Genomic DNA, 25,673 nt, shown 5'->3' on the forward strand with positions numbered 1-25,673 from the left:
CTCCATGGCATTGGACCTGGGTACCTTCGAGACCGTCTTCTGCCACCAGTAGCCTCCCACCGGCCAGTCCACTCCCACAGAGAAGGTCTCCTCAGGGTGCCATCGGCCAAATTATGTTGGCTGGCGACACCCAGGGGGAGGGCCTTCTCTGTGGGAGCCCCTGCCCTTTGGAATGAACTGCCCCCAGAAATGCGTAAGATCTCCAACCTCCGTGTATTTCGCTGTGCCCTCAAAACCTTGTTGTTCCACCAGGCTAGGCTATCAATGTAAAGATTTTAATTGGTTTTAAATTTGGGGGTTTTATAATTGAGCCAATTATTTAATAATTTTAATAATTTTTAAATTTTGTCTGTCTTTGTGTTTTTAATCAGGCTGAGTCCTTCGGGAGAAGGGCGGTATAGAAATAAAATTATTATTATTATTATTATTATTATTATTATTATTATTATTATTACTATTACTACTACTACTATTCAACTACTAAGGCGGTAGGTACATCTTGGGAGATAAATATGTCTGTAATTGACAACCCCATATTATAAACATACTTCAACCTGATTCCAACAATAGCATGGTGTTAATAGATAACTTATTTGCATCTTATATGGATTTATGAGAGATCTCTGGTCCTATATGCCCAGTTGCTCGCTTTGGCTCTGATTTTGCCCACATGCTTGTAGCAATATGAACAATGCAATATGCACTAATGTAGTGTCTTTATACACTATTTTCCTGATTGGTGTCATGGTTAATGTTTATGGCTTATTAATATTTGAGAGTTCCCCTTAATAAAAATATAAATATCTATCTTAGTGTTGGTGACTTCAAAATTGATTAGAATCATATAGCATTAAGAATTTTTAGACACAATTGTATGTGTCAAGTTCGGAAATAGCATATTATTTATTATATGCTGGCTAATGAAAAATGAGAAAATAAGGCCAGGCTAATTCTAGGAAAAAGTTGTTGCCTTCATGTCTGTTCTGAGCTTACTAGAAGCACATTTTGCTCAATAGAAAACAGGATTCTTTAATAAGGTCAACATCTAGCTTTATGTTTGAGATAGTGAAGGCATGAGCTCCCAATTTAAAACAGTAACATGGCAACATTGATATGCTGACTTCGTCCATGCCTAATAGCGTTGGTACTTCCCCTTACTTCTCATCCTGAAACTCACTTGAATTGCATTATGTGCAAGTGACGATGTTTTCACTGAATTGATTATGTGCTGATTGCAGATGTTCTTCAGAGAAGCTTACTCTTGATTATAACTAACATTTGCCAGATGTTGTGAAGTTAGAAAAAAAGAGTGTTGGAAGCAACTGTCGATGCCAGACATTTCAAACAAATTGAAATGCACCCACTTACCAATTTCAGAAATTAAATCTTTTATGCTGCTAAGCATTCCATTAATACTTAGAGGATTATTCTTGGATGATTATTCTACTCATCTTTGCTGCTCTTGTTTTGCAGCTTACAAAATACTAGGCTCTTCTCTACCTCTGTGCACTTATTAAATCAAATACCATTCATGCTTCCTTGATTTAATTCTTTGTCATTAGTCCATGAACAAAGACAAGTAGACTAGTTTCTTTTAAAATCAGCAAGTATAAACTCATTGGATATTTTAAAATAATGAATAATGGAATGATTTTATTCTTTTTTAATTAGAATTTTATTTGTGATAATCAAAAAAGCTTCCTAAAAAGACACTGGAGACTGACATTTGTGGCTCAGTGGAGAGAAAATTCAGCAATATTTCATTTGAACTAAGTGATCAGACCTTTTCAATTAGTCATGACAAATAAACATAAACAAAATCAACTGTAGAGTTATCTGTTTTAAATAACATTCTGCTGCCTCCTAAAATATTCAGTCTCTTTTCAAAAACTTTATAATAAATTATAAACATATAAACAATTAAAATTTTCTATCCTTATGAACTACTTCAGATTTGCTCCTTTTTATGGTTTATCCTTTTATTATTTTCCAAGAAAATATGGTCACCATACTTATAATTTATGTCCTAGAGCATAAGCATAAAAGCAGAACCATGATTTTAGCTGTAAAACTAAATAATCAGTCACATTAACTCTCAGTTTGACACTTAATACTTAATGCACATTTGAGATCATTCTTTCTGAATGCACTGACAATATTGTTTCCCAGCCTTTAAATTATGAATGAAAGTTGAAGCTAATTTCCTATGAATTAATGGAGCAAAGAATTCTCCTGCAAGTAAAAAAAATCTATGTGAATTCATTACATACATGGACACTTCATTTTGTGTGAAAAGCACACATATATACATATATACAAATTTTACATAAACCAAGAAATCTCTGGAATCAGAATATCCACCAATTTCCATTCCCCCCAAACCCAAATCTATCATAGAAGACTAGGGAATCCAGTTGAGGATTTTGGTACTTTAAGAGACTTCATTGTTTTAAAAAAAATGTTCCATCTTTTGGTACTCTTCATGATCCTGATGCTATCTTCAGAAATTATGCTTCCTTCTCTTTCAAATGAGCTTCAAATGTTTTTCGTGTCTCCCTGGTGACTATAATGGGGTACATAGACATTGGTTCCAGGTTCTGATAACAGACAGGACCACACAGGTTTTTAATTTTAGTCCCTCTTTTTTTTGGGGGGGGCAGTGTTTAAATGAGACAAAAGCAGTTTGGGTATCAATTAGGTCTTATCAGAGCAGATGAGTCCTTTCACTTTTCCAGTTTTGGCATTGCCATTTGCATTCTCTGGTGTGATCAGTTTCTTTCTGATTATGTGTAACCAAACACAGACTAGCTTGTGCTTTTCCGTTTTCTCATGTATACTAGTTTTGGACTCCAATTAGGAAATGCATGCCATACCCCAGATGCCTGAGGGGGGGGGGTGATTGAAAAAGTGGAAGAAAAATAGTTGAAGGCTAAAAAAGGAAAACATCTTGTAAAATTCCATGAATACAGTAGGGTAATTGGGTACAGAAAAAGGCTTCATTGGAAAGCATTCTGAAAGAGAGTGATCAGAAGCAATTGCCGCAGATGTTTGTTGAGAGAACTGTTATATTCAAGGACAATTCAGTATCAATGTTCATTTCTTGCTGTCTCTTTGAACTGCTTATATGTGGTTTAAGCAAATTTAGACTGCTGCACTTGTGTTTGAATTCACACTTGGTTTTGTATTTTCCATAGTTGTGTCGAAGAAAGTGTCTCTTTTGGCATATAAATGGTAAATAAGTAAAATAAACTGACCTGGGTAATTTTTACTTTAGATATTAATACTCAGAAAACCAATTTGAAACAACAATAACTATGCAAACTTTCTAAGGCATCTGTAATAATATACATTACTTTTTCAAAGCTGAATGAGGTTGCCTTCTTTTATTTCAGCCATTTTTACTAGGTCACATCTTGATCTCATTTTAGCTGAGGTGAAATTAGGTCAGATAGTTAATTGTTAAGTGACTTAATGTGCACACTGAAATTATGCATGGAAACCATAAATCAGTCATTGGCAAGGGCCAAAAGGCGCAGCCAGATAACTAAAAAGCTATCATAGTATTTTTCCATATGCACTACCAAAGTTCTTAAATGAATGTGATATTTTTGGAACATAATTCAACAACACCATGGTATCTTTAAGTCATAGTTAGACAAATAGCTAGTGAAAGACATAGAAGCCATCAGCGAGAGCTAGGCATTTCCAAAGCTTTTCCCCCAATTACTTACTCACATATTCGTATCAACTTAGCCATTTCAGATTCTGTAGCAAAGGAAGGCCAATGATCCAGAAAGAAATTACAATAAAAAGCAAGTGTAGGATCTTTAATAGATAGGCTGGTGCCAAATAATATTGTGTTCCGGACCTGGGAGTCTTATCCTGGCTACTTGCACATTTCTTAGCTTTCAGGAAAGCAAATTGCTTCTTTGTCCATAAAAGTAAAAGTAAAAAACTGAAAAAAGCTCTGTCTTAGCAAGTTGAGCCAAACCCATTTCTACAGTGAAAGCAATCTGTAACCTTATTCCATTTGTTGTCAAGTCTTGTTGAAGGAAACTGGGAAAACCTTGTTTTCAGTTGAAATTTACTGCCAGTAATTCAGCATACTGAAATTGGCATAGGTTTGTTTGAATTATTCTATCAATCCACTATCTGAGATGCAGAGATCAAATAAGGGTATCTGGCCTTCAATAAAAATTAATGGAGAGAAATAATTAAGTGTTCATCTATAATGACAACACCCTGTCTGGACTGCATGTTCCAGATAATTAACAGAGAGAAGCAAAAAACTAGGTTTTCTATTTCTTTTCATTTGCTTATCCAGATCTCTATAGGCCAAGTTACAAACTAGAAAAGAAGACAATGATTATGTTTACTTATTAATAAATGATTTCTTTAAACATGCCACATTGGAGATACCACAATGGGTGGGATTGTAAGTGCAATGAACTAAAAATAAACAAACCATAATATAGTTAAACTCTTATGTAAATTAGGTCCATATGTACTATCTACAATATGCTTTGCATACTTGAAATGCTTGGAATCAAGGAAGAAGAGGTGTTTATGACATCTATCTTACTTATTTTTACTTGTTCCAATAGCCTGGGAATTTTCTGAATTTCTGAAGTCAAATGTTACAAATAGTTATCATTGCAATAAAGATCAATTGTGTATGCACAAATCTAATACTGTAAGGATTATATGTATCACAAACACATTTTTTATTGCTGATTCTATAGGTAAAACAGTAACTCCAGGTTGAAAAGTAGTACGTAAGTTTTTTTGTTATTTATTGCTAGGGAAATTCTTAACTTTTCTTATATAGAAATTTAAACAACAGAGATTATTTTTTCACATCAAAGGCAATCAAATTGCAGTCAATTGAATTTTAATTACGCAAACATCAATATTTTTCTTACTTTACCAAATTTCTACAAGGCATATTTTAATAATATGAAAATAACCATTGGATAAATTCTTTTCTTTCTGATTAATACCCTCCGCACTTCGCTATTCTAATGCTTGCTTATAACACAGAATCCTATTAATATTTGTTGAAGCCTTCATAAAAGACACTGAATTTAAAATGTGACATTGTTTTGACATAAAACAAAGAAAATACTCTATAAATCCCTAATCTGTATGAGTCATAACACTGGAAGATTTAAATCAACGATTATCTTCAGTTTTTGATAGTATATAAAAACTTGAATTGTATATGGTTCACTTATTTATGTTAAACTGAAATCATATCTATCTTCAAATAAGCTCCATTTAATTCAACAAGACTTATACGTCAGTGGAAGTTTGTAGAATTATGCTGTACATTTCTTAAGGCTGCTTAAATGTTCCTGAATGTGAACCAATTTTTAGAATTTATTCTGGATGAAGATAAGTCAGTGGAGGCCACAAAGAGTTTCATATGGCCCTCCAGCATTCAGTTTTTCTACTTAATCTGAATCAAGCCAATATTTAAGAAGTAAGAAGTTCTCTTTTAATGTTTCTTTTATAACATTTTGCTTTGTGCTTATTTGTGTATGCTGAGGATACTACAATTTATTTTTGGAATTTATCTTTTTTTTCCCATTTTTAAATTTTCCTCAAGGTTTGGATTATTGCCCTGCCTACCATGTTAACAAGTGTGTTTTCTCCCTTGGTTATGGAATGGAAACTGTCAGGAACAGTTAGAACAGAAAATGTTATCCTGATAGTTCTATATAATTTCTGATTTAAAAGAAAATGATCCTTCCAAAGTAAAAAGATGGTGCTGGCGAATTTGTGCCCCATGATAATTTACCGTTAACTTAAAAGATGTTGAAGATTTCACCCACCCTTTGTGTCTTTTCACATCTCTATGAAATGACTTTTTTTCTGGTATCTTTGCATCACTGTTGATTCCTGGCACTTGCCTGGTATAATCTCTACAGGGTTTTTGACAAAGTTTTGGAGAGACTTGTCACTGATATTCATCCATAATCAATGATTATGAAAAGTACTGGAATTGGATCTTAGTTGTTCCTAGCACTACACATTTCTGGACAGAGAACTCTAATGTTGCACCTGGGATATGTTTCCCACCTTAGGAGCCACTTTCCCACCTTAGGAGCCTCAGTAATCGCTAGGAACTTCTGGGTCTTGCTTTGGCAGTCTTATGCCCTTCTTTGTCCAACTCATACCAGCAGGGTATCTGATGACTGGCAGTACATACGTGGTAATGGCGTGACTCTTGTTCTTCTTATTGAGCTAGTTCTTCAGGATCTGTCCTATCCTTTGGAGGTACTTGAATGTTCCTGCCTTCCTTACCTCATATGATTTCCATGTGACTGTAGAATACCAAGATACTTGTAGCCAGTCTGTATGTTTGTTATGTGATTCACTGGTAGTTCCACCCCATCAGACCTTCTCTTTACTACCATTTGGCCACACTTCTCCAATCCAAATAACATCCCAGTGTCCTTCCTGTAGATCCATGTCAGGTGGATCAGTGAGTCATTGTCTTTTTAATTCTTAGCATATAGCTTAATGTATAGGAAGGAAGGAAGGAAGGAAGGAAGGAAGGAAGGAAGGAAGGAAGGAAGAAAGAAAGAAAGAAAGAAAGAAAGAAAGAAAGAAAGAAAGAAAGAAAGAAAGAAAGAAAGAAGATGACAAAAAATAAAATATCATATACTGATATATCCATAAGTATTCAGAAGTATTTTCTAATCATTAGAATGTGTTTAGCAATCTTAGGATAATAACTTAAGAAGTAACAGTTGTTCTGTAGGAGATGACTAGGCAAAGCCCAAAGGCTGGGTCAAATGCATCATCAGTTTGGAATCCTTACGCAGCCACAAGAGACCTAATTCCATTGACTCTTACATAGAGCCAATTTTGATCATTAGTAGATCAGATTTTTATGTATAGGTAGCATGTAACTAACTTTTAATGCTTTGAACTCAGCTCCTGCTCCTGGTTACTTGCGCATGACATTTCTGCTTCTTAAAACAAAATACATGACATCTTTCCTAGTTTTTTTAAAAATAAAATGATAAAAATGAGATCACCATAGTTAATGTATTATCTGAATATTAATTTCAGGATAAATCACAGTTGAAAAATAGACTCTTTGTCTGTGATAAACCACATCATCTCAGAGTAGCCATACCATGTACATTTTTATCTGTTTATTTACAAGGACTTCAATCAGGTTCAACTCTAGACAAGAGACTGCTTTGCGATTTGATGAAAATGAGCATTTATTCCAACTGCTAATACTTTTCTTTATTTAATGTTGAAAGCTATTATGTGAGGAAACCAATGGAAATATTAGAGCATTTGTATTTAATATGATCTAAATTTTTTAGAGTAATCTATAGTATTAGTAGTATTTACTCAATAATATTAATTGGAAAATACAACATATTCAGGTGAACTATGTAAAGAATCATAGTTCAGATTTGCTCCAAGACTAGCCTTACTTTTTAGTTCATCAATACAGATAGTTTTCCATAAATCATTCTCACTTAATGAATGCCCTGCTTAGCAACTGTTGAAAACAGTCCTGAAAAAGTAACTTTACAAACATTCTTTGCACTTACAACCATTGCAATGCCCCTATCATCACATGATTGAAATTCATGTACAAATTTGCATCTTCACAGCTGGCTTCTCACAAGCATGTCAATAGATAAGCTGGCAATAAAATTACAAATTGCAAATCGTGGTCAATGTGATATCTCACTTAACCATAACCAAACCATGATTTGGTTAACCATGGTGGAAGTTGAGGTCATAAATCCATTGCATCATGTGATGTTAATGATCATATTGTTTAGCGATGGAATTGCTGATCACCACTGTGATCATTAAGTGATATCTGTAGTATCTAAACCTTTTATTATTTTACATGATGAAGGCAGATGAATATTTAATAAGCAGAGACTGAACATTCAATCTAAAATAAGTGAATATTGTTGAAGTGCTGATTTTAGCAGGTTGGTTTATACATTTCAAGTTCATAAAAAATAAAAATATTTAAAAATGGGTATTTAATAATTCTACATTTTTCTTAATATTGATCAGCATTATATGATAACTTCGTCATAATTTTTCTTTATATTAATTTAAATATTATTATTCCCCTTATTAGGTTATAATTCTTACATTAATCTAGCCATGTTTTTATGCAACTAAATCAAATTCTTTGTCATCTTTTTTCAAGGGCTGAAGTCAAGTGAGTCAACCATGACCGGCAAAACACAGACCAGTAATGTCACCAATAAGAATGATCCCAAATCCATCAACTCTAGAGTCTTCATTGGTAATCTTAATACAGCCATTGTCAAAAAAGGAGATATAGAAGCAATCTTTGCAAAGTATGGAAAAATAGTTGGCTGTTCAGTGCACAAAGGTTATGCATTTGTACAATACATGAGTGAGAGGCATGCAAGAGCTGCTGTGGCAGGGGAAAATGCCAGGATCATTGCAGGACAACCATTGGGTGAGTGTCTGCATGGCCCCTCATATGTTCAATTTTTTTTTTACCTTTTTAGTTTCTAGAGTCATTTCTTTTATATCCAGCCTAAATCCATGTGAATTAAATTAACTGTATTTTGTATGCATTCTAGTAGTGAGCAAAAATTACAATGCACTTAGTATTCTTTACATGATAAAGGAAGTTTAGAACTACATAAATAGATATGTGCGTATAACTCTTGTGGAAGAACACCATGGGAACTTTCAACTGTGAGTATTTCTTAGAAATACAAATCCAAAGGTCAGCCCTTCAGCATGAATTATGACCTTGTTTTAATGTGCCATACTTAACATAAACCAATAGTTAAGATTTCGACAGCGAGTGTAACTGCTGTAATTGGAATGAAAACTTCCACACTCCTTATGTCTATAAAAAAGAAGAGTGCGAGTCTAATGTTTGCTGTGTTTGATTCATGAAATTCTAAACGATGGCATCGTGAAAGAATGGAGCTCTTTTGGCCTTTTAAGATATATAGGTACTCCTCGACTTATGAGCCCCAAATTTCTGCTGCTAAGTGAAACATTTATTAAGTGAGCTTTGCCCCATTTTACAACCTTTCTTGCTACAGTTGTTAAGTGAAACACTGCAGTTGTTAAGTTAGTAACATGGTTGTTAAATGAATCTGGCTTCCCCATCGACTTCGCTTGTCAGGAGGTCACAAAATGTGATCACATGACCCCGGGACACTGCAACCGTCATAAAGATGAGTCAGCTGCCAAGCATCTAAATGTTGATCATGTGACCATAGGGATGCTGCAATGGTTGTAAGTGTGAAAAACAACATAAGTCACTTTTTTCAGTGCTGTTTTAACTTCAAATGGTCACTAAATGAACTGTTGTAAGTCGAGAACTACCTGTAATTAAATTACAGTGCTCAGGATGTGTTTTGAAGTGCAGATAGGAGCTTCTTGTTAATTATAACCAAATTTGGCCTTTGACAGCTGCACCAGGAGACTGGAAGTCATGCTCATTATAGGCTTTCCTAACATAAGTTGCTGATACAACTTTCATCTTAATATTTAAGGGTATATTTAGTAGCTAGCAAATAATATATAAGGCATGGTATAATTATAGAAAATGACATAAGGTCAGCAATAGGTTGATTCAAAAAAAGCTTTATCCAGTCTGCTGCCCTGTAGAAGTTATTGAGGAATTTTGAAGTACTACAGTCATTAGTGAGTTGGTATACTGCCCAGAAACCATCATTTTTATGAAATGACTGTATTGTATGGAAATTAATAAGATATGTTTTGTTATTTGTCTTTAGATGTATAGAAACTTGTTTGGAGTAATCTTTAAAATAAATAGGAGAAAAACACAAGCCAACATAGTTCAATTAGATTTTCTGGAGAAAGATTATGAACATGCACTAGACATTCTTCTCCTGTAAAAATTTACTGCCACCTTGCTTAAGCCATTTGTTCTCAGCTGTTCTGCTATACATACATAAACACACATTCATATATCTCTATTCTGCTTCAAAAGACTCAGGGTGGTTTATTAAAAATATAAGCCATAAATAACAAGCATCAGTTTCAGGAAGAAAATATTTTAACAGTAGCCCGAGGCCACCCTCTGCAATGAAGGTTTATTAAAACAGAAAAAGGTTTCAACATCTTGCAAAATTTCTAGCAATAACCCTGAAGATAAAATTTGCAGGATAATTGTATCATACACCATAAAGGGTGAAAATATTCTGTAGGATTCATTCCAGAGATTTTGACAAATCAAGTTTCAGTGGCATGTTTATAATTAATTGTTCTTATTCAAAATGCTGATTTTTTACTCTGTTCTTCTGAAATTCCCCATATTCTCTTTTTTCTTTCCTTTCCCTCACATGAGTTGGGTCCCCCCCCCCCACGAATATGCATTTATTTCCATGATATGTCTATATTTGCTGTCTTCCATTAAAATTATTGGAAGATAGCTCTTTGGGTGCATTAATACTGCATCCAATAGTTGTGCTGAATAGTTTTTAATAAGAACTTAGGTTATTAACTAATGTTATTTAGTCACTTGATTTAATAATAAAAGAACAAGATTGATGGAGTCAATTTGTCTGTATCCTGAAATCAAACATATTTGTGTTTATGTTTATTTTTAAGAAAATAAAACAGCCATTCAAACAAGATTTGATCGACTTCTGGAGCTGAACAACTATTACATTTTTGTCAGCAAAAAAACCCTTCCTTCCTTCCTTCCCTCCCTCCCTCCCTCCCTCCCTCCCTCCCTCCCTCCTTCCTTCCTTCCTTCCTTCCTTCCTTCCTTCCTTCCTTCCTTCCTTCCTGTGTGAGGAACTAATATGGCATAATAGTTAAGGTGTTGGATTAAGTGTGGAAAGAAGACTCATGTTCTAATCTACCTAGGGCCATTGACTATAAACAGTATTTTCTACTATTAATCTACTCTTGGCCATGGAAGTTGACTAGGTAACTTGAGGCTAGCCATACTTTCAGCCCCAATCTACCTCAAAGGGATACTGTTGTGCAAAGAAATAGAAGGAAGGACTATGCTGTCTTGAGCTCCTGAATGAAAGCAAGCTATAACTCCAATTAAAAATAAAATGAACATATATATTCATAATAATTTGTAGAAGAATCAAATGATTAAACAAAGATTAAGAAATCTCACAAAAGGGTCTGTGTTTAGTGGGTATAACAAAAGACTAAATACAGCTTCTTTGATAAATAAATTTCCATTCTGTGTAGTCCCTATAAATATTATTAAAACCCTGCCTCTCTTCAGATATAAATTAGACACTGTCTCCACCAAGAAAATGCACAGATTTCCTGGCACTCAGCGACATATAGCTCGAAGTAAACTAGTGGACACAGATAATTATTTTGGACAACATGCTCTCTTACTTGTCTTTGAAAGTAGTGTAGCCCTCCAGGAGGTTTTTAAATCACAACTCTAATAACAATACAACATATGGTATAGGCAATAAATAATGTCTTTAACAAAACAGACTGTTTATATATCTCTGTTGTATATTAGATTAATGTGGCAATTGGCAAGAGAGACTTTTTTTTTCTTTTTCATCACATATGCCTTGGCCATCAAATCTCTTTGAGTCTCACTGCTTGTCGTGACTTACCGATATGTAACATTTCAACTTCCAGAGCTTGTAAACTTCAGGGCAAATGAATTAATCACAGCAAATGCAGACTTCTAGACTATGAGTGATGTTACCTTTTATGACTACTCTTTCTCATTTCTAAAAGATAACCCTTTAATGTAAAACAGTTTCCATTCCATCAAGAAGGCCAAGTATTTATATTTTATTTTTTAGATAATGCAGAACATGGTTATAAAATGTGAGAAAAACAATCCAAGATGTTTTATGCTTTTCACAAAACAGAGACATTATAGCCATTGATTATTCATTTAGTAGTTTGTTGATCTATTCCACCTAGCTCTAGAAATTCTGGTCCTGTAACATTCAAATAAGGGATGCGATGGCTCAGCGGCTAAGATGCTGAGCTTGTCGATCGAAAAGTTGTCAGTTCAGCGGTTCAAATCCCTAGTGCCTCGTAATGGGGTGAGTTCTCATTACTTGTCCCAGCTTCTGCCAACCTAGAAGTTCAACAGCACGTAAAAAATGCAAGTAGAAAAATAGGGACCACCTTTGGTGGGAAGGTAACAGCGTTCCGTGCACCTTTGGTATTTAGTCATGCCGGCCACATGTCCACAGAGATGACTTCAGACAGCGCTGGCTCTTCGGCTTTGAAATAGAGATGAGCACCACCCCCTAGAGTCGGGAACAACTAACACATTTGTGTGAGGGGTATCTTTACCTTTACCTAACATCCAAATAAAACTGATTAAAAAGTGCACCATCATAGCATAAATATAAAGAAAGAATTACTGCATATATAATTCACTGCAACTCTAATGCTCCAAATGGTCTCTTAAAGATCCAGAATTTCATTGTTCTATGAAAAGGTAGGACTGTAGAAAAATATTCTACAGAGATGGGGTAGCCTTGAAAAGACCTCTTTTTGAGTTCATCCCCTTCCCAATTTATCAAGAGAAAAAATGCATGATTAGTTGAATGGGGTGGCAAATTTCTCTATGGAAGAGATGGTTTTATGTGTATTAAGCCATGTTGATTGAATTTCACTGAAAATAAAAGTATAGTTCCAATAATATTATTACAGCAGTCCTCACCCATCAGGATATGAGTCACTGCATTTTTCATCAAATGATGTTCTCAGGTAGTCTTCAAGGGCAGCTCCAAGTATAACATGTTACAGTAGTCCAGCTTCAAAGTTACAGTAATCCAGCTTCAACAGTGTAATAATGACTGTCACTAAAAACCTTCCACTAAAAAAAAAAGTTGCTATTGGTGCATCAACTAAAACTCGCCAAAGTCTTCATAGCCATGGTTCCTATCTGCTTCTCTAGCAGGAAACATTAAACTAGGAGGCCCAAATCTTGGACCTCTTTTTATAAGAAGTACAACTCTATCCAGAGTGCATAGAATACATAGAGACAGCTGATTTGAGGACAAATAACATGCTGTCTTACTTGGACCCAGTTCAGCCATTTTATCTAGATCCTTACACATCCAGGTAGCATATCATATTGGACATGGTTCTCCTTACACTCCTTTAATTTAAATGTTTACTTTCCTGGGTCATGCCACTATATCACTATATCTCAGAAAAAGGTGTAAGTCTTATAGGGAGAGCTAACAGTGAGAACAAGGTTCTCTTTTAAATCCAATTCTCATTTGCCCATTTTGGATCTAAATGCAGTCTACATCTACTCTTGAGATCTACTCCATTTATAGTAATTAATCATAATGTTGCCTATTTTTTATTTATTTAGCATATGGGAAATACATGGACTTATAATGGTTCAAATGTTAATGTACAGTCCGCCCAGCCATTCAAGGACAGGGTGGTCTATGTTGAAAAAATCAGACACTGAGCCGGTGTAATCTCTCTATGGACATTTGGACACAATGTGATAGATATTTTGTTGAGGAGCACCACAGTCACACTGAGGGGTAGAGAAAAGACCCTACTTAAACAATGAGTCCTGGCAGACGCCATGTTGGGTACAGATCCTGTTCAGAGTTGACCAGTGCTGGTGAGGAAGGTCAAAACCTGGCACCTTTTGTGTAGGGTCATCTATGTAACTGCCTGTATCTGGACATTCAGCAGTCCATTTGGCTTTCCACTGTGTGTTGATGTCAAAGTTGTTAGACAGCTGTTGAGCAAGTGCCAGAGAAGGCTTCCTGAATTTAAGCCTGCCAATTGATAGATGAAGAAGATCAGCGTGCCCAGGAAGAAGTGGATTTCTCAAAATTTTGTTGTACTCCTTCACTAAGGCTTCCTGCCTTCATAGAGCTGGTGGTGCAATGTTGCTCAAGACGGGGAGCCAGCAAGTAGGGGAGATTTTATGCAACAACTTATGATCCTCAAGGTTGCCTATATAGATGCTAGTATCACCATATTTTCAATATGATACCATTTTTTACCTAATACATGTTTTCAGTTCTGCTTTGGAGCTACTAGAGTTGTGTTTTCTTACCTTTCTTGTCTTGACTTTTATTTTCTCTATTTACGTCACAATGCATCTTAGCCAGCGCTTAGGGTAGCATAGAAATTATGTATGAACTGAAATTGAGAGCCAGTATAATCCCACAGTCTGTATGGAATGTATTACATTAGGAAAGTCCTGTATATATGTAGCTAAGCATGCAAACATTGCTGTGTAAAATCTTTTAGAATAGTTTGCCCTAAGTAAAAATAAATTTAGTTTTCATTATAAAGTGGTTTACTTTTTATCCTCTAAGAAACATTTGTGATTCTAGCAAAGAGAGGTGTATAGAATTAAGCCTACTTTGAAGTTTACCATCTGCTCTACTTCCCTCCAAGCCTCATTAATTGGCCTTGGGCTCATCACAGAAAAATATTACTGATCTAGCTGCATCAAAGGAATATGGTGTAGATTTCATCTGCTCGTGTTTTGGTCTTCAGAATCTTATTTAAACTGCCTGCCATTTTCAGGGAGGGGATATCCAAGATAACATAATATTGTCTTACAACTTCAATAAAGAGTTGGAGAATGAAACTTTATGGTTAGGTAATCTTTTTAAATCACTATATTGATTAATGGTTGCTTACATATTATTATGTTAATAAAACATTTGATATTTAATCAAATGTTAAAAATAGCAAAAATTCGGCAAAACAAAATAGTAGAAATAAACCTGAAATATTGAATGATGAAGTGAATACTTGTGCAGTAGCTCAGAGGTCCCTACACCGGGGCCATGGCCTACTACCGGACCGTGGCCTATTCGTGACTGGACTGGGCTACCACTCACCATGTGAATGGTGACCTGGCGCGTATACGCAGCACAACTCACATGAGCAGTGGGCCAGCACATGCACAGCTTGCCTCGTGTGAGCAGCAGGCTGGCGCAAGTGATGGGCAGTGCACACACATGCATGCATGCAGCTCAAGTAGTCGAACTGCGTGTGCATGCGAGTGCAAACTGCCCCACTGCTTGTGCAAGTTGAGCTGCGCATGCACGCCAGCCCATCACTCACGCAGCCCGGTTCCCCTGTCTCCACCCCCAGCTGCAAAAGTTGGGGACTGCTGCAATAGCTCCAAAAACATCTTTTTTTTATCCCTGTCCTTTTAGTTCAATTCTCCATCTCTGAAAATAGGCCTTGAGAAAGTAGAGCTGGGTGACTATGTTGCAAGAAGTGCAAAGGGAATTTGTGGAAATTATAATAGACCATTCTTTAATTTCTCCTTCATTTGTTTGCTACACATGAGCCTTGAGCAGATTTGTTTCCTATTGAGAAGAAATGTTGCATAAATTATGGCAATATTTCTAATGAATATTTATTTATTTCCAGAATTTATATCCTACTGTAGTAACTGCTCTGTGCAGGGGTGTCTGCAGAAGTCAAGATGGCAGGCATAAAGGAGCAATCAGAACTGTAATGTGGCTTGCACTTTAAAAACAGACCAGTGCTTGATCATAAAGTCATAGTCACCATGTTGACTTTTTGATCTCCTTCTGCAGACAGCCCTGACTCAGTATAAACCACATGTTCAACGTTGTCCCAAAATCTTCTCTAGCGTGCAACGTTTGCAGGCCAAACAGTTGATGTGGAACAAGTTTCCTGAGATTAGGAGGTTTAAAAGCCACAGCTATTCTTTTTTAAAAAACAAAAACAATATTAGACTATAATGTAAAAGATAAATAATGGTATCATAACAGATGTAAAGATTTCCCCAGTCCAGTTGCGACCAACTTGAGTGGGTATTGCTCCTCTCTGATTCTCAGTCGAGGGAGGTTGCATTGTTTGAGAGATGTTTCCAACATCAGATGGCCAGCATGAAAATATGGAACACAATAACCTTTCCTGCTGAAGCGGTATCTATTCATCTACTAGCAGTTGCATGCTTTCGAACTGCTGGGTTGGCATATAAGCATTCAAATAAATAATGTGGAAAAGGAAAGGTTAAATAGTATTCAAATATTGAACTATAAATGGTGAAATATGGATCAGTTTATTACCGCTTTCACAGTACTGAAAGAAAAACCGACAGGGTAAAATCAGGCCTTTTATTTAATTCATATTTTGATGTTTCCCTTTTAAGATCAAAAGGCTTATTTGAATTTACTTGAGCATAAGTTTTGTCAAAACTGGATGAAGTACAAGCTATTTTGAGAACATTTTACTGATAGACACGACTTGCGAAAACGTAACTCCTACATAATTTTATTCAGGTAAACATCCCATTGACGTCAATAAGACTTTCACAGATAGATTAAAGTGCTGGCTTCAACTGACTGTTTAGCTCTTGATCTGGCATTTTATATTTGTATTCCTTCCCACACTGTGTGCAATTTCAGAGGGAACAAGCATGAAATTACAATAAAAAAATGATGCTGCATTTTCCTAAACTTCGGCACTGCTCCAATTAATTGAATATGAGTTATAACAGAAATAGACTCTTCAATTTAAGCTCTGCGCTAAGTATAGCTTCTCCATGAATGTGATTTCCAAGTCTTCTTCCAACACAGTCATTAATTTAGTTAACGCTGTGGCATTATGAAGCCATATTCTTCTTCTGATATGCTTTTTCATTACTGTTTTTCATTTGGTGCTGCAATGATGGCAGAGAATATGAAGGCTTCTGGATAGAAGTTTAATTAACTTTCATACCCACCTGTAAAAACTAAAACCAAAAAGTTTTAAGTCAACATACATTTATATTATACCATATTGGATGGTTTGTCAAATGCTTTAGAAATTTGAAAGTACCCAATCTGGATTATTCTAAAAACTGGCTATAAAATATTGTTGTGCCCTCTAAAGAATTATTAGTTTTGCATATAGGTCTACAATGTTGAATTAAATGGCAGTATAATCCTATATCACTGTTTATGTCTATGAGCAAGAGCAGAGGAGAGGTAAAAATGGTAGAACAGAAACAACAAAGATACCACACACTGAAAACCATTTCAGTTAACTACTCTAATATTCACAATAGAAAAAAATCTAATCCTGACAAGATTCATAATCAATAACTGTGCCAGCTACACCCAATTCAGGACTGGGAGGAACTGCTCCTGATCATTGATGTCCTGGTCATCCCCTGCTTGGACTATTAAGTCTCTCTTGATGGGGCTGTCCTTGAAAAGTATTCAGACATTTCAGCTGTTCCAGAAGTCAATGGTTCATGTAGTTTGAGGCATATAACAGCACTGCCATGTGATATATATTGGTTTCCACTAGGCGTCTAGGCATTGTTTGTCACCTTTAAAATGTACATGGCATGAGACCAAAGTACATGTGAGACCATTCAAAGTAGAGTGAGGATGGTTTGGGTCCCCTCCATGAAACAGTGTCACCTAGTGGGCCCTAGGAAGCATGCCTTCTCTGTTATGGTGCTTGGCCTTTGGATTAGCCTTTCCCAGAGATATAGATGACCCACATCATGTTTGTTTTTTAGAAAGCTATGAAGATCTGACTCATCCCCTAAGTATTGGACCATGATGTTAATTTATTGGAGCACTTGTGTATATGTAAGCTATATGGGACAACTAAGATTTTTTACAAGGGCATTGGTTTTGGGTTCGTTGCTACAGGTAGTCCTCAACTTAACGACCAAAATAGAGGCCAAAATTTCTGTTGTTCAGTGAGACATTTGTTACTTGAGTTTTGCCCCATTTTACAACTTTTCTTGTCACAGTTGTTAAGTGGAGTTAACACTGAAGTGAGTGAGTTATCACTGAAGTTGATAAGTTAGTAATCAGGTTAATAAGTGAATCTAGTTTCCTATTGACTTTGCTTGCCAGAAGGTCGTAAAAGGAGCCTGGAACATTGTAACGGTCATTAATATGAACCAGTTGCCAAGCATAGGAATTTTGATCACATGACTATGGGGATGCTGCAAAAGTAGTAATTGTGAAAAACGGTCATAAGTCACATTTTGTGGCGGTGATTGGCGGTGGCAAATGGCGACTGGCGATCGGCAGCAGCAATACCAGCCGCCTAGAACAGCTGATCAGTTGTATTCCGGGAGGCTGATCCAACCACCAATCAGCTGCTCAGCAGCAAAGGCTCCAGCGTTTCCCGGCAGCGGCGGCAGCTCAGCTCAGTTGACTGGTGGTGGGCGCAATGGAGTGAAGCCCTGAGCCATGTGCTGGGCCTGCGATGACATGCTGAAGCTGACCAGGCTGTATGCTGTTTGCTGCAAGGATGCTAGCCAGATGAATACCGGATGGATGCTGGGAGGCAGTGGCAGATTTTTTTTCTTATTTTCCTCCTCTAAAGCTAATGTGCGTCTTATGGTCTGGTGCGTCTTATAGTGCGTAAAATATGGTATATAAGGTGCTGTAAATGGGAAGGCGAGTCCTGAGTGGCTGCCTACCTAACAATGTAATGTCATTGTTCTTGGGTGAAGAATAAAGAACTTAATAAAATAAAAAACTGTTCTTTCCAAAATTTGCAGCTACGTCAATATAGCTAATATCGACATGCCTTGTTTTGTCCACTCTGTATTGAAGCAACTTTGAAATTTACTGTTCTCTATTGAATAACAGCAGGAACTTCATAAACTTAGTGGGTCAAGAGAGACCTGATTTTACAAGGAAATAATGACAATCCTTAGAGTTCCAGGAGAAAATATTCTAGTGTAATTCTTCCAGGAAATCCTTTATCCAACTGAACAACCATACAACATGTCCCTTGATTATGGTTGATTCAGATCCTTATTTATTTAAATAAAGCAGCTTTACTATTTTCCCATTCCTCATGACCTTTCTGTCTCATTTAGTCTGGAAATTGATTGCTGTTCAGCATTTTCCTTCCATGCTAAAAGCTGTTACTCTGCAGGGTTTACATTTAAAGCATGCCAAGCAGCTATTTGCCAGGCTGTATGGAGAAAAATGCCACTTATGGGCTTTATTTATTTCTTGTATTTGCTTTGGAAACAGTAATTGTTTGATTTCAATAGTGTGAGCAAGGGGAAATGGCTTAGCACACACATACGCACGGACGCATGAGCAGACTGACCCCGGTCAGAACTTAAGGTTTTGCACCTAAAGTACTGTTAGTACTTTGCAACTTCTACATTGTAGTTCCAACTCACAGACATCCCAGAGGGCTAGTCAATAAAGAAGAACCCAGATAAATCAGAAGCAGAAGGGATGAAAGTGCTTTGTAGTATCTTCCCTTGCAACCAATTCTGCAGAATTTTCTTGATAAGCTCATCTGAAAGGTTAGAATTATGAAAAGGCATTCAAAGCTTCAGTCCTCATTACTGTATATAAAGTTACCTTAAAATGGTTTCTCAGGGCTTGCTTCAGAATAGATGCCTGTATAATTGCTCTGTAATTTTAAGAAGTGATTTTGTTACTTTTACAAGGGCATATACTTCCATAAAGGATTTCATGTGGTAGTACTTCGTATATTTTGTGCTGAAAAAGACATTTTATATGGACATCTATATCGATCATCTGCCTTCTTGACCACATCACAAATGACACCATTTGACAGCATTTTTCTGTGGCACCAATTATAGAGAAGATGATAGAAGGCCGGTTCCGCTGATATGGACATGTCCAGAGAGCAGCATTTTCCACCGTTGCCAAGACTGCCTACCAATTAGAAGTCAATGGCCGGCGACCTTGCGGGCGTCCAAAACAGAGATGGCAAGAGACCATCAACAAAGATATGCAAGCCGCAGGCCTGTGCCTTGGAGATGCAGCCGACTGCAAAGTGGTGTTCAATGATCCGAAAAGCAGACCCTGCACCTGGGGGTGGGGGGGGGAGGAGGAGGAGAGGAGAAGGAGAAGAAGATGATTAAAATTTTATATGGACATTATTCATACTTTATGCATGGGCAGAAACATTCAGTACATAGACACCTATGTCGTTTGTTCAAAGCCTGCAAATCTAAGGCCTCTTAAACTGAGATTTACAGTACTGCACTTCTGAAAACTTTTCAAAGGCAGATTGCTATAAAATGCATTATAATATTCAAAGTAGAATGGGATGAAGTTTTATATCATCCTGGAGTCTAAACAGATATGGCATCTCCAGAAGAGAAACTCTATGAAGGATACTGCTGAAATTTTAAGAGACAATGACCATAATAGAACTCGCCACAGAGTAGGGGAAGTGGAAATTTTGTCAGGTGACAAGGTCATTCTGTTTTACTCACTTGCTCATTCTTAATATTAGTTTAGCACACAACAGTTTGTCATCTAAAACTAGAAGTATTGGCTGAAGTTTCTAGAGCGTGAACAAAAGGCACAGTTCTGTGAATCAAGTACACTCCTGTGTTTTGTGCTAAAATTGAAATCATGGAACAAAAAGAACTGTATCTTGGCAGAATCCAGCTTGCTACTGGTACCTTCATTACCCACTGTGGATTGTTGCAAAACCTGGATAGATTGTGTCCTTATAGTGTAACCTTCAATGCAAGGCTCATTCTATGTGTTTCTACAAATTCTATTTAAGGAAATAATCTGAAATTAATTTTACAAGACCACATCTAGTTTTGAAAAACAGTTTGGTGATTATACAAAGTAGAATGTCGCCCACATTGTCTCCTAATTAACCTCTTTTTCCTTGCAGTCTTTGTAGTGATCGAAGTCAGTGACTTCGTAAGTGACTGGTTGCTTTCTATGTATTTGACTCCTGGGCTTTTCCATATGGTGTCTTTTTCTATTTCTTACATAATACCTGGATAGATTGTCTTTGGGATTCCAGTAAGTCATACACAAAATAAAACCAGTGAAAATAAAATTGTGAAACTAAAATGTTTGACCGTAGACAGCTCCAGCTTTTACAGTAAGCCCAGTTTATGTAACATTTGGACAAATTATACAAGGCATTTTCTTTCTGTTCTAGAATTTCTAGAACATCAGAAACTTTGCCCTACTTTATTCAGCTTTGCTGAAATGATATAGAATCTAGCTCTTCTGAATCTTTTGTCTTGTTAGTTCTATGCAGTTGAAATAAGAAGCATGGTAGCTTGTTTCGGATGTCAGCAACCTCTATGTAATTATTCATCTTTATGTTTTTCATACTTATATTCATAGCCTAGAAAATCTCATACAAATTGTACTGATATGACATTGTTGCGTATGACTGCAATCTTTATACAGAACAAAACAGATTTCCAATTGTGTAGCATTAGTGAACAATTCATGTTTTCACAATGAGCAACAGTTCTTTAGAGATCTATTTGACATTCTGTGTGGGAGAACTTTGCTTCCTTGAAAAGATCTTGATCGCAATCTCAAGTTTCTTTCAACGGATTTATTCTTGAGGTTGTGATTTGCAGTTCATTCTTTATTTCATTGTTATTTTATCAGCCCAAATGTTTTACAATAATTACTCACAGATTGCCTGATATTGTAGAAAAATTATTTGCATTCATGCAGTAGCTGACAAATAAGTGCCTCGTGGTAACAAGGAACAATATGTACTCTAGTTTTGGAAATAGTTTTTAGTCTACACCCTTGACAAGATATACACAGAGATATGAGAATTTATATTATTTGAATCAGGCTCTTTGTGTAGTCCAGGTTTGTCAATGCTAACTGACATGGCTTCAGGCAATAGCTTTTCCAGCTGAACGTGGAGATGGCAGGGACTGAGTCTGTACATATTGCATGCAGACATGTGCTTTGCTAATGTAACAACTTCGGTGTTCATAAAATCTCACATACAAAATTAAGAATGTGACGCAATAGGACCATATTTCAATAGGCAAATACATGTTTTGCATATAAAAGATCCCAGGTTCAATTACTAGGATTCAGGTAGCAGAAGGTATTACAAACGTCTCCAGAAAAATTGCTATCAAATAGAATAGACAGTAAATAAATTCCAATATTCCGTGAGAGTTAAGAGCATGTGGCCTTAAAGAATGTGCATCTTGGTGCAACATTTAATATGGAAACTCATCCATTCATTTAAATAGTAAATTTATACAATCTGTAGAGATTACCTTTTCTTAGTAAAAATAGTTGAATGCTCAGACTATATTTTATGTAGTATCCCATCAACAAAGGCCAGCCATATACATTGAGAATGAAGAATGTGAAAACATTAATTAAATAATTCATTCTGAAGCGAGTCCAAATCTGCCATTAGACTTCTCATTTTAACCAAAAATCTAGATTGTTGTCCATTTCATTCATTCCATAGAACACAGTAGATTCCCTTTAGAATTAATTCAAAAGAGCTTACTTTCTTTGTACAACTATACTAAATTGAACTCCTATTTCTTAGACCTACAAGTATGACTCATATATCCATATAATTATTATCTGCATCTGCATGAGTTATCCATACAGCTATTGTGATGGGAATAGTATGTGACAAGAAAAACTGAAAAAAGGAACAGGCTAAAAATAGTACCTCAATACAAGTTAAAATTTATTTCCTACAGATGTCTTCAGTTTTCCTTAACTATCATATCATAATCTGAGTTCAATTATTATTTTATTTCTGTTGGAGAAAAAATGATGAATGTCACCTTCAAAAAGAAGTATGTAAGTGATACATTTGTGTACCTGTGATGTAGATTAGCATATTTTATGTGTTCTTGCTACTTAATGCTTTTTTTTTTTTGCTGCTTAATGCTTTTATACTGACACAAGTTTGTTTGAATTTTTAATAAAACATACAGTTCCCTAGAAACTAATTAACATTTATTTGTACTTCTACTTGTGTAGTGTTTTTGAGCTAAGAAAGTTGCAAATCTCTATAATTTATGCTAAAATGACATAAGTAATGGAAAGTAGAATTAGATGGTTAGGATCATTTTAAGATAATTGTATTTTAATTGCTAAATTAGAGAGTAATTCTCATAAATTGCACATCATACCCACTAACTATAATGTGCATTAATTCATTAAAATTAATGTTAACTCTAAAAATCACATGAGTGCTTTATGATTGTCCATTTCTTTCATAGGATTTCTGGATGAGATTGGAACTCTTTTATTTTATTAATGAATTATCAGAATATTTTATTAACTCATGAGAATCTGAAAAACAAATTCTCATAATTGGAATCTGACTACAGCTCATGTTGTTCAAACTATTTATAAATAGGTGAAGATTATTTGGGGGTTATCATGGCAGATAAGATGTAGGCGAAGAGCATGCAGAGTGGAGGGGGAGAGACTTAAATGTGTCATCAGTGTAGAATCCTTGCATTGCCTCAAGAGAGCCAAGTCCAGCTCCCTGTGAATTCCTTTAACCCTTATCTAACACTAATTTAGTGCTGACTGTAAGTTGACTAGATTCTTGTGTATAGGCTTCAATAAATTGTCTATGCTGCAATCTTACAAATGGTCCTGATTCATTGTGCCTGACATAAATGCAGATGTCTGTGTTCTCCTATATTATTATCATGGTTGCTTCTTTAGATTCGATTGCACTATTTCAGGTTACAGAACACACCACAAAGGGTGGGGGGGAGAGATCTTCAAAATTACCAGTTCTAATTTTGAAAACAATAGAAAAGAGAATGTGATTAAATACAGGGAATAATTCTATGGACAATATTTAAATTAATTAAATATATGTAAATATAGTCCTTTTTAACACTCCTGCAAGCTGCTATTTTTAAAACTATGGCCTCTGGCTTGCCACTCAAAGACCAAATGCAATTCTTGGCCTAGGAAAAGGTAATTGGGCAGAAAATGTGCCATTGCTGAAACAAATTATAGGTTCTGCTTTGTAGCACAGATATATTACATGTCCTACAATTCTAATTCTGTGGCTTCTTTGGCCAGGCTAATAATCAACCCATCACTAGTGGAAGTTCTATATTTCCAATTGGGGATTCAAATGAGTAAAATGGAAAGTCAGTGGCATCCTATTACCAATTAAATGGCTATGTATTTGCGAATTTCTGAAAAATATGTCTTGAACCAGAGAAGATCTTGATTGGTACAGATGAGTCAGGTACTGTTTAGAACATTTTTACTCCTATTTTCCACTGCCCATGAAATGACCATAGCTACAGGGGTCTGAGCATGAAAACAGAATGATTCACAACTATAATGATAATTTTATGATGAAAATGTATTACTATTTGAACCAGACCAGGGGTGGTATTGACTTGCCTTCGCTACCGGTTCGCAAATGTGAGCATGCGTGCGCGCTTTGCATGCACGTGACACCTCTGTGCATGCGCACGACCTTCTGCACATGCGCAGAGCATCAAAAACGGGACGTGATGACATCCAGGTGGGTAGGCGGAGCCTCCAGCAGCCGCTGCTACCAGTTCGCCCAATCCGGATATAACCGGCTGAATACCACCACTGAACCAGACTAATAATTGGATATTTAAATATGCAGTTTTTGTAAGCTTCATACAACATACTTTCAAAATGGAAAGCTCTAACTAAATAAGAAACAATTGGGTTAGTCCTGCATATTTAACAGTTTTACTTATCTGGAGACATTGTTGCTGGATATCTTAGTAAAACAAGAGAAAACATTTCAGAGGAAAGCTCTTAACGTTTGTCCATCAATTTAACTAATTTTCTTCTATCCCTAGTTAGCATTTTTGCATTCTACACAGAGGTGGGTTTCAGCAGGTTCTGAGCAGTTCTGGAAAACCGGTAGCGGAAATTTTGAGTAGTTCAGAAAATCAGTAAATACCACCTCAGACTGGCCCTGCCCCCATCTATTCTCTGCCTCCCGAGTCCCAGCTGATCGGGAAGAAATTGTGATTTTGCAGTAACCTTCCCCTGGAGTGGGTGGGAATGGAGATTTTACAGTATCCTTCCCCTGGAGTGGGGTGGGAATGGAGATTTTACAGTATCCTTCCCCTTGAGTGGGGAGGGAATGAGGATTTTACAGTATCCTTCTCCTGCCACGCCCACCAAGCCATGCCACACCCACAGAACCGGTAGTAAAATTTTTTGCAACCCACCACTGATTCTACATGAAGGTCAAACTCATGTGAGAAATAAAAGTATGTGTTGCTGTGATGTCATAGATCAGGGGTTCCCCAATATAGTAAGTATCCATCTCGGATCAGCGGGCCCATTCATTATTGCTGTTGCTATTATTCACAGCTATTAGTTAATATTAAATTATTTTAATATAACATGTGGGTATCAGTGAACAAATCTGAAACTTAATGAAAATAATATGAGCTGAAAAGATTAGAGACCCCTCTCTTAGATAGTCTGGCTTACTATTAGATTCACCTGAATTGTGTTGTTCAATTCATCTCCTCATTTATTTTCCATCTCTCAGTGCTACTCCTTTTACTTTGTAAATGCAAATACAGCCCCTCTAAACATTCTGCATTCACTATCCTTTCATATTATAGACTTCTGATCTGGAATTCTTCTGAAGCCTTATGAACTTTCCAAGTGCTTACATTTTCAGACACTAGTATCAATCTATCAATAGATTCTAAATCACATCTGTTGTTCTGATGTTACACTGTCTAGGCACAGATGTTGATGGGCAGTTTAATCAATAAAGAGCCATTATTTCCAATCTTGGCTGTCTCACATAAGAAGATCTGCTCATAACATGCAGGTAAATTACAATGGGACTCCTGTGCCATGGCAAATATGGCAGAGATTCCTCAAACTTGCAGGTTTAGGGAAATGGGTGGGGGGAGA

At 36.2% G+C, this 25,673-nt stretch overlaps 1 protein-coding gene across 7 annotated transcripts in view; it reads left to right on the plus strand.

Annotated features, from left to right (window-relative positions):
- The window catches only part of RALYL (RALY RNA binding protein like), a 228,607-nt gene that overhangs the window by 122,898 nt on the left and 80,036 nt on the right, over window positions 1-25,673 (plus strand). For all 7 annotated transcript variants that reach the window (XM_060681914.2, XM_034422352.3, XM_060681915.2 and 4 more), the window contains one exon: window positions 8,204-8,482. In XM_060681914.2, coding sequence (XP_060537897.1) covers window positions 8,204-8,482 — 279 coding nt within the window. The remainder of the gene's footprint in view (window positions 1-8,203; window positions 8,483-25,673) is intronic.

The sequence above is a fragment of the Pantherophis guttatus genome, chromosome 3 (assembly GCF_059756535.1).
Source record: "Pantherophis guttatus breed Tessera chromosome 3, ASM5975653v1, whole genome shotgun sequence".
Lineage (NCBI taxonomy): Eukaryota > Metazoa > Chordata > Lepidosauria > Squamata > Colubridae > Pantherophis > Pantherophis guttatus.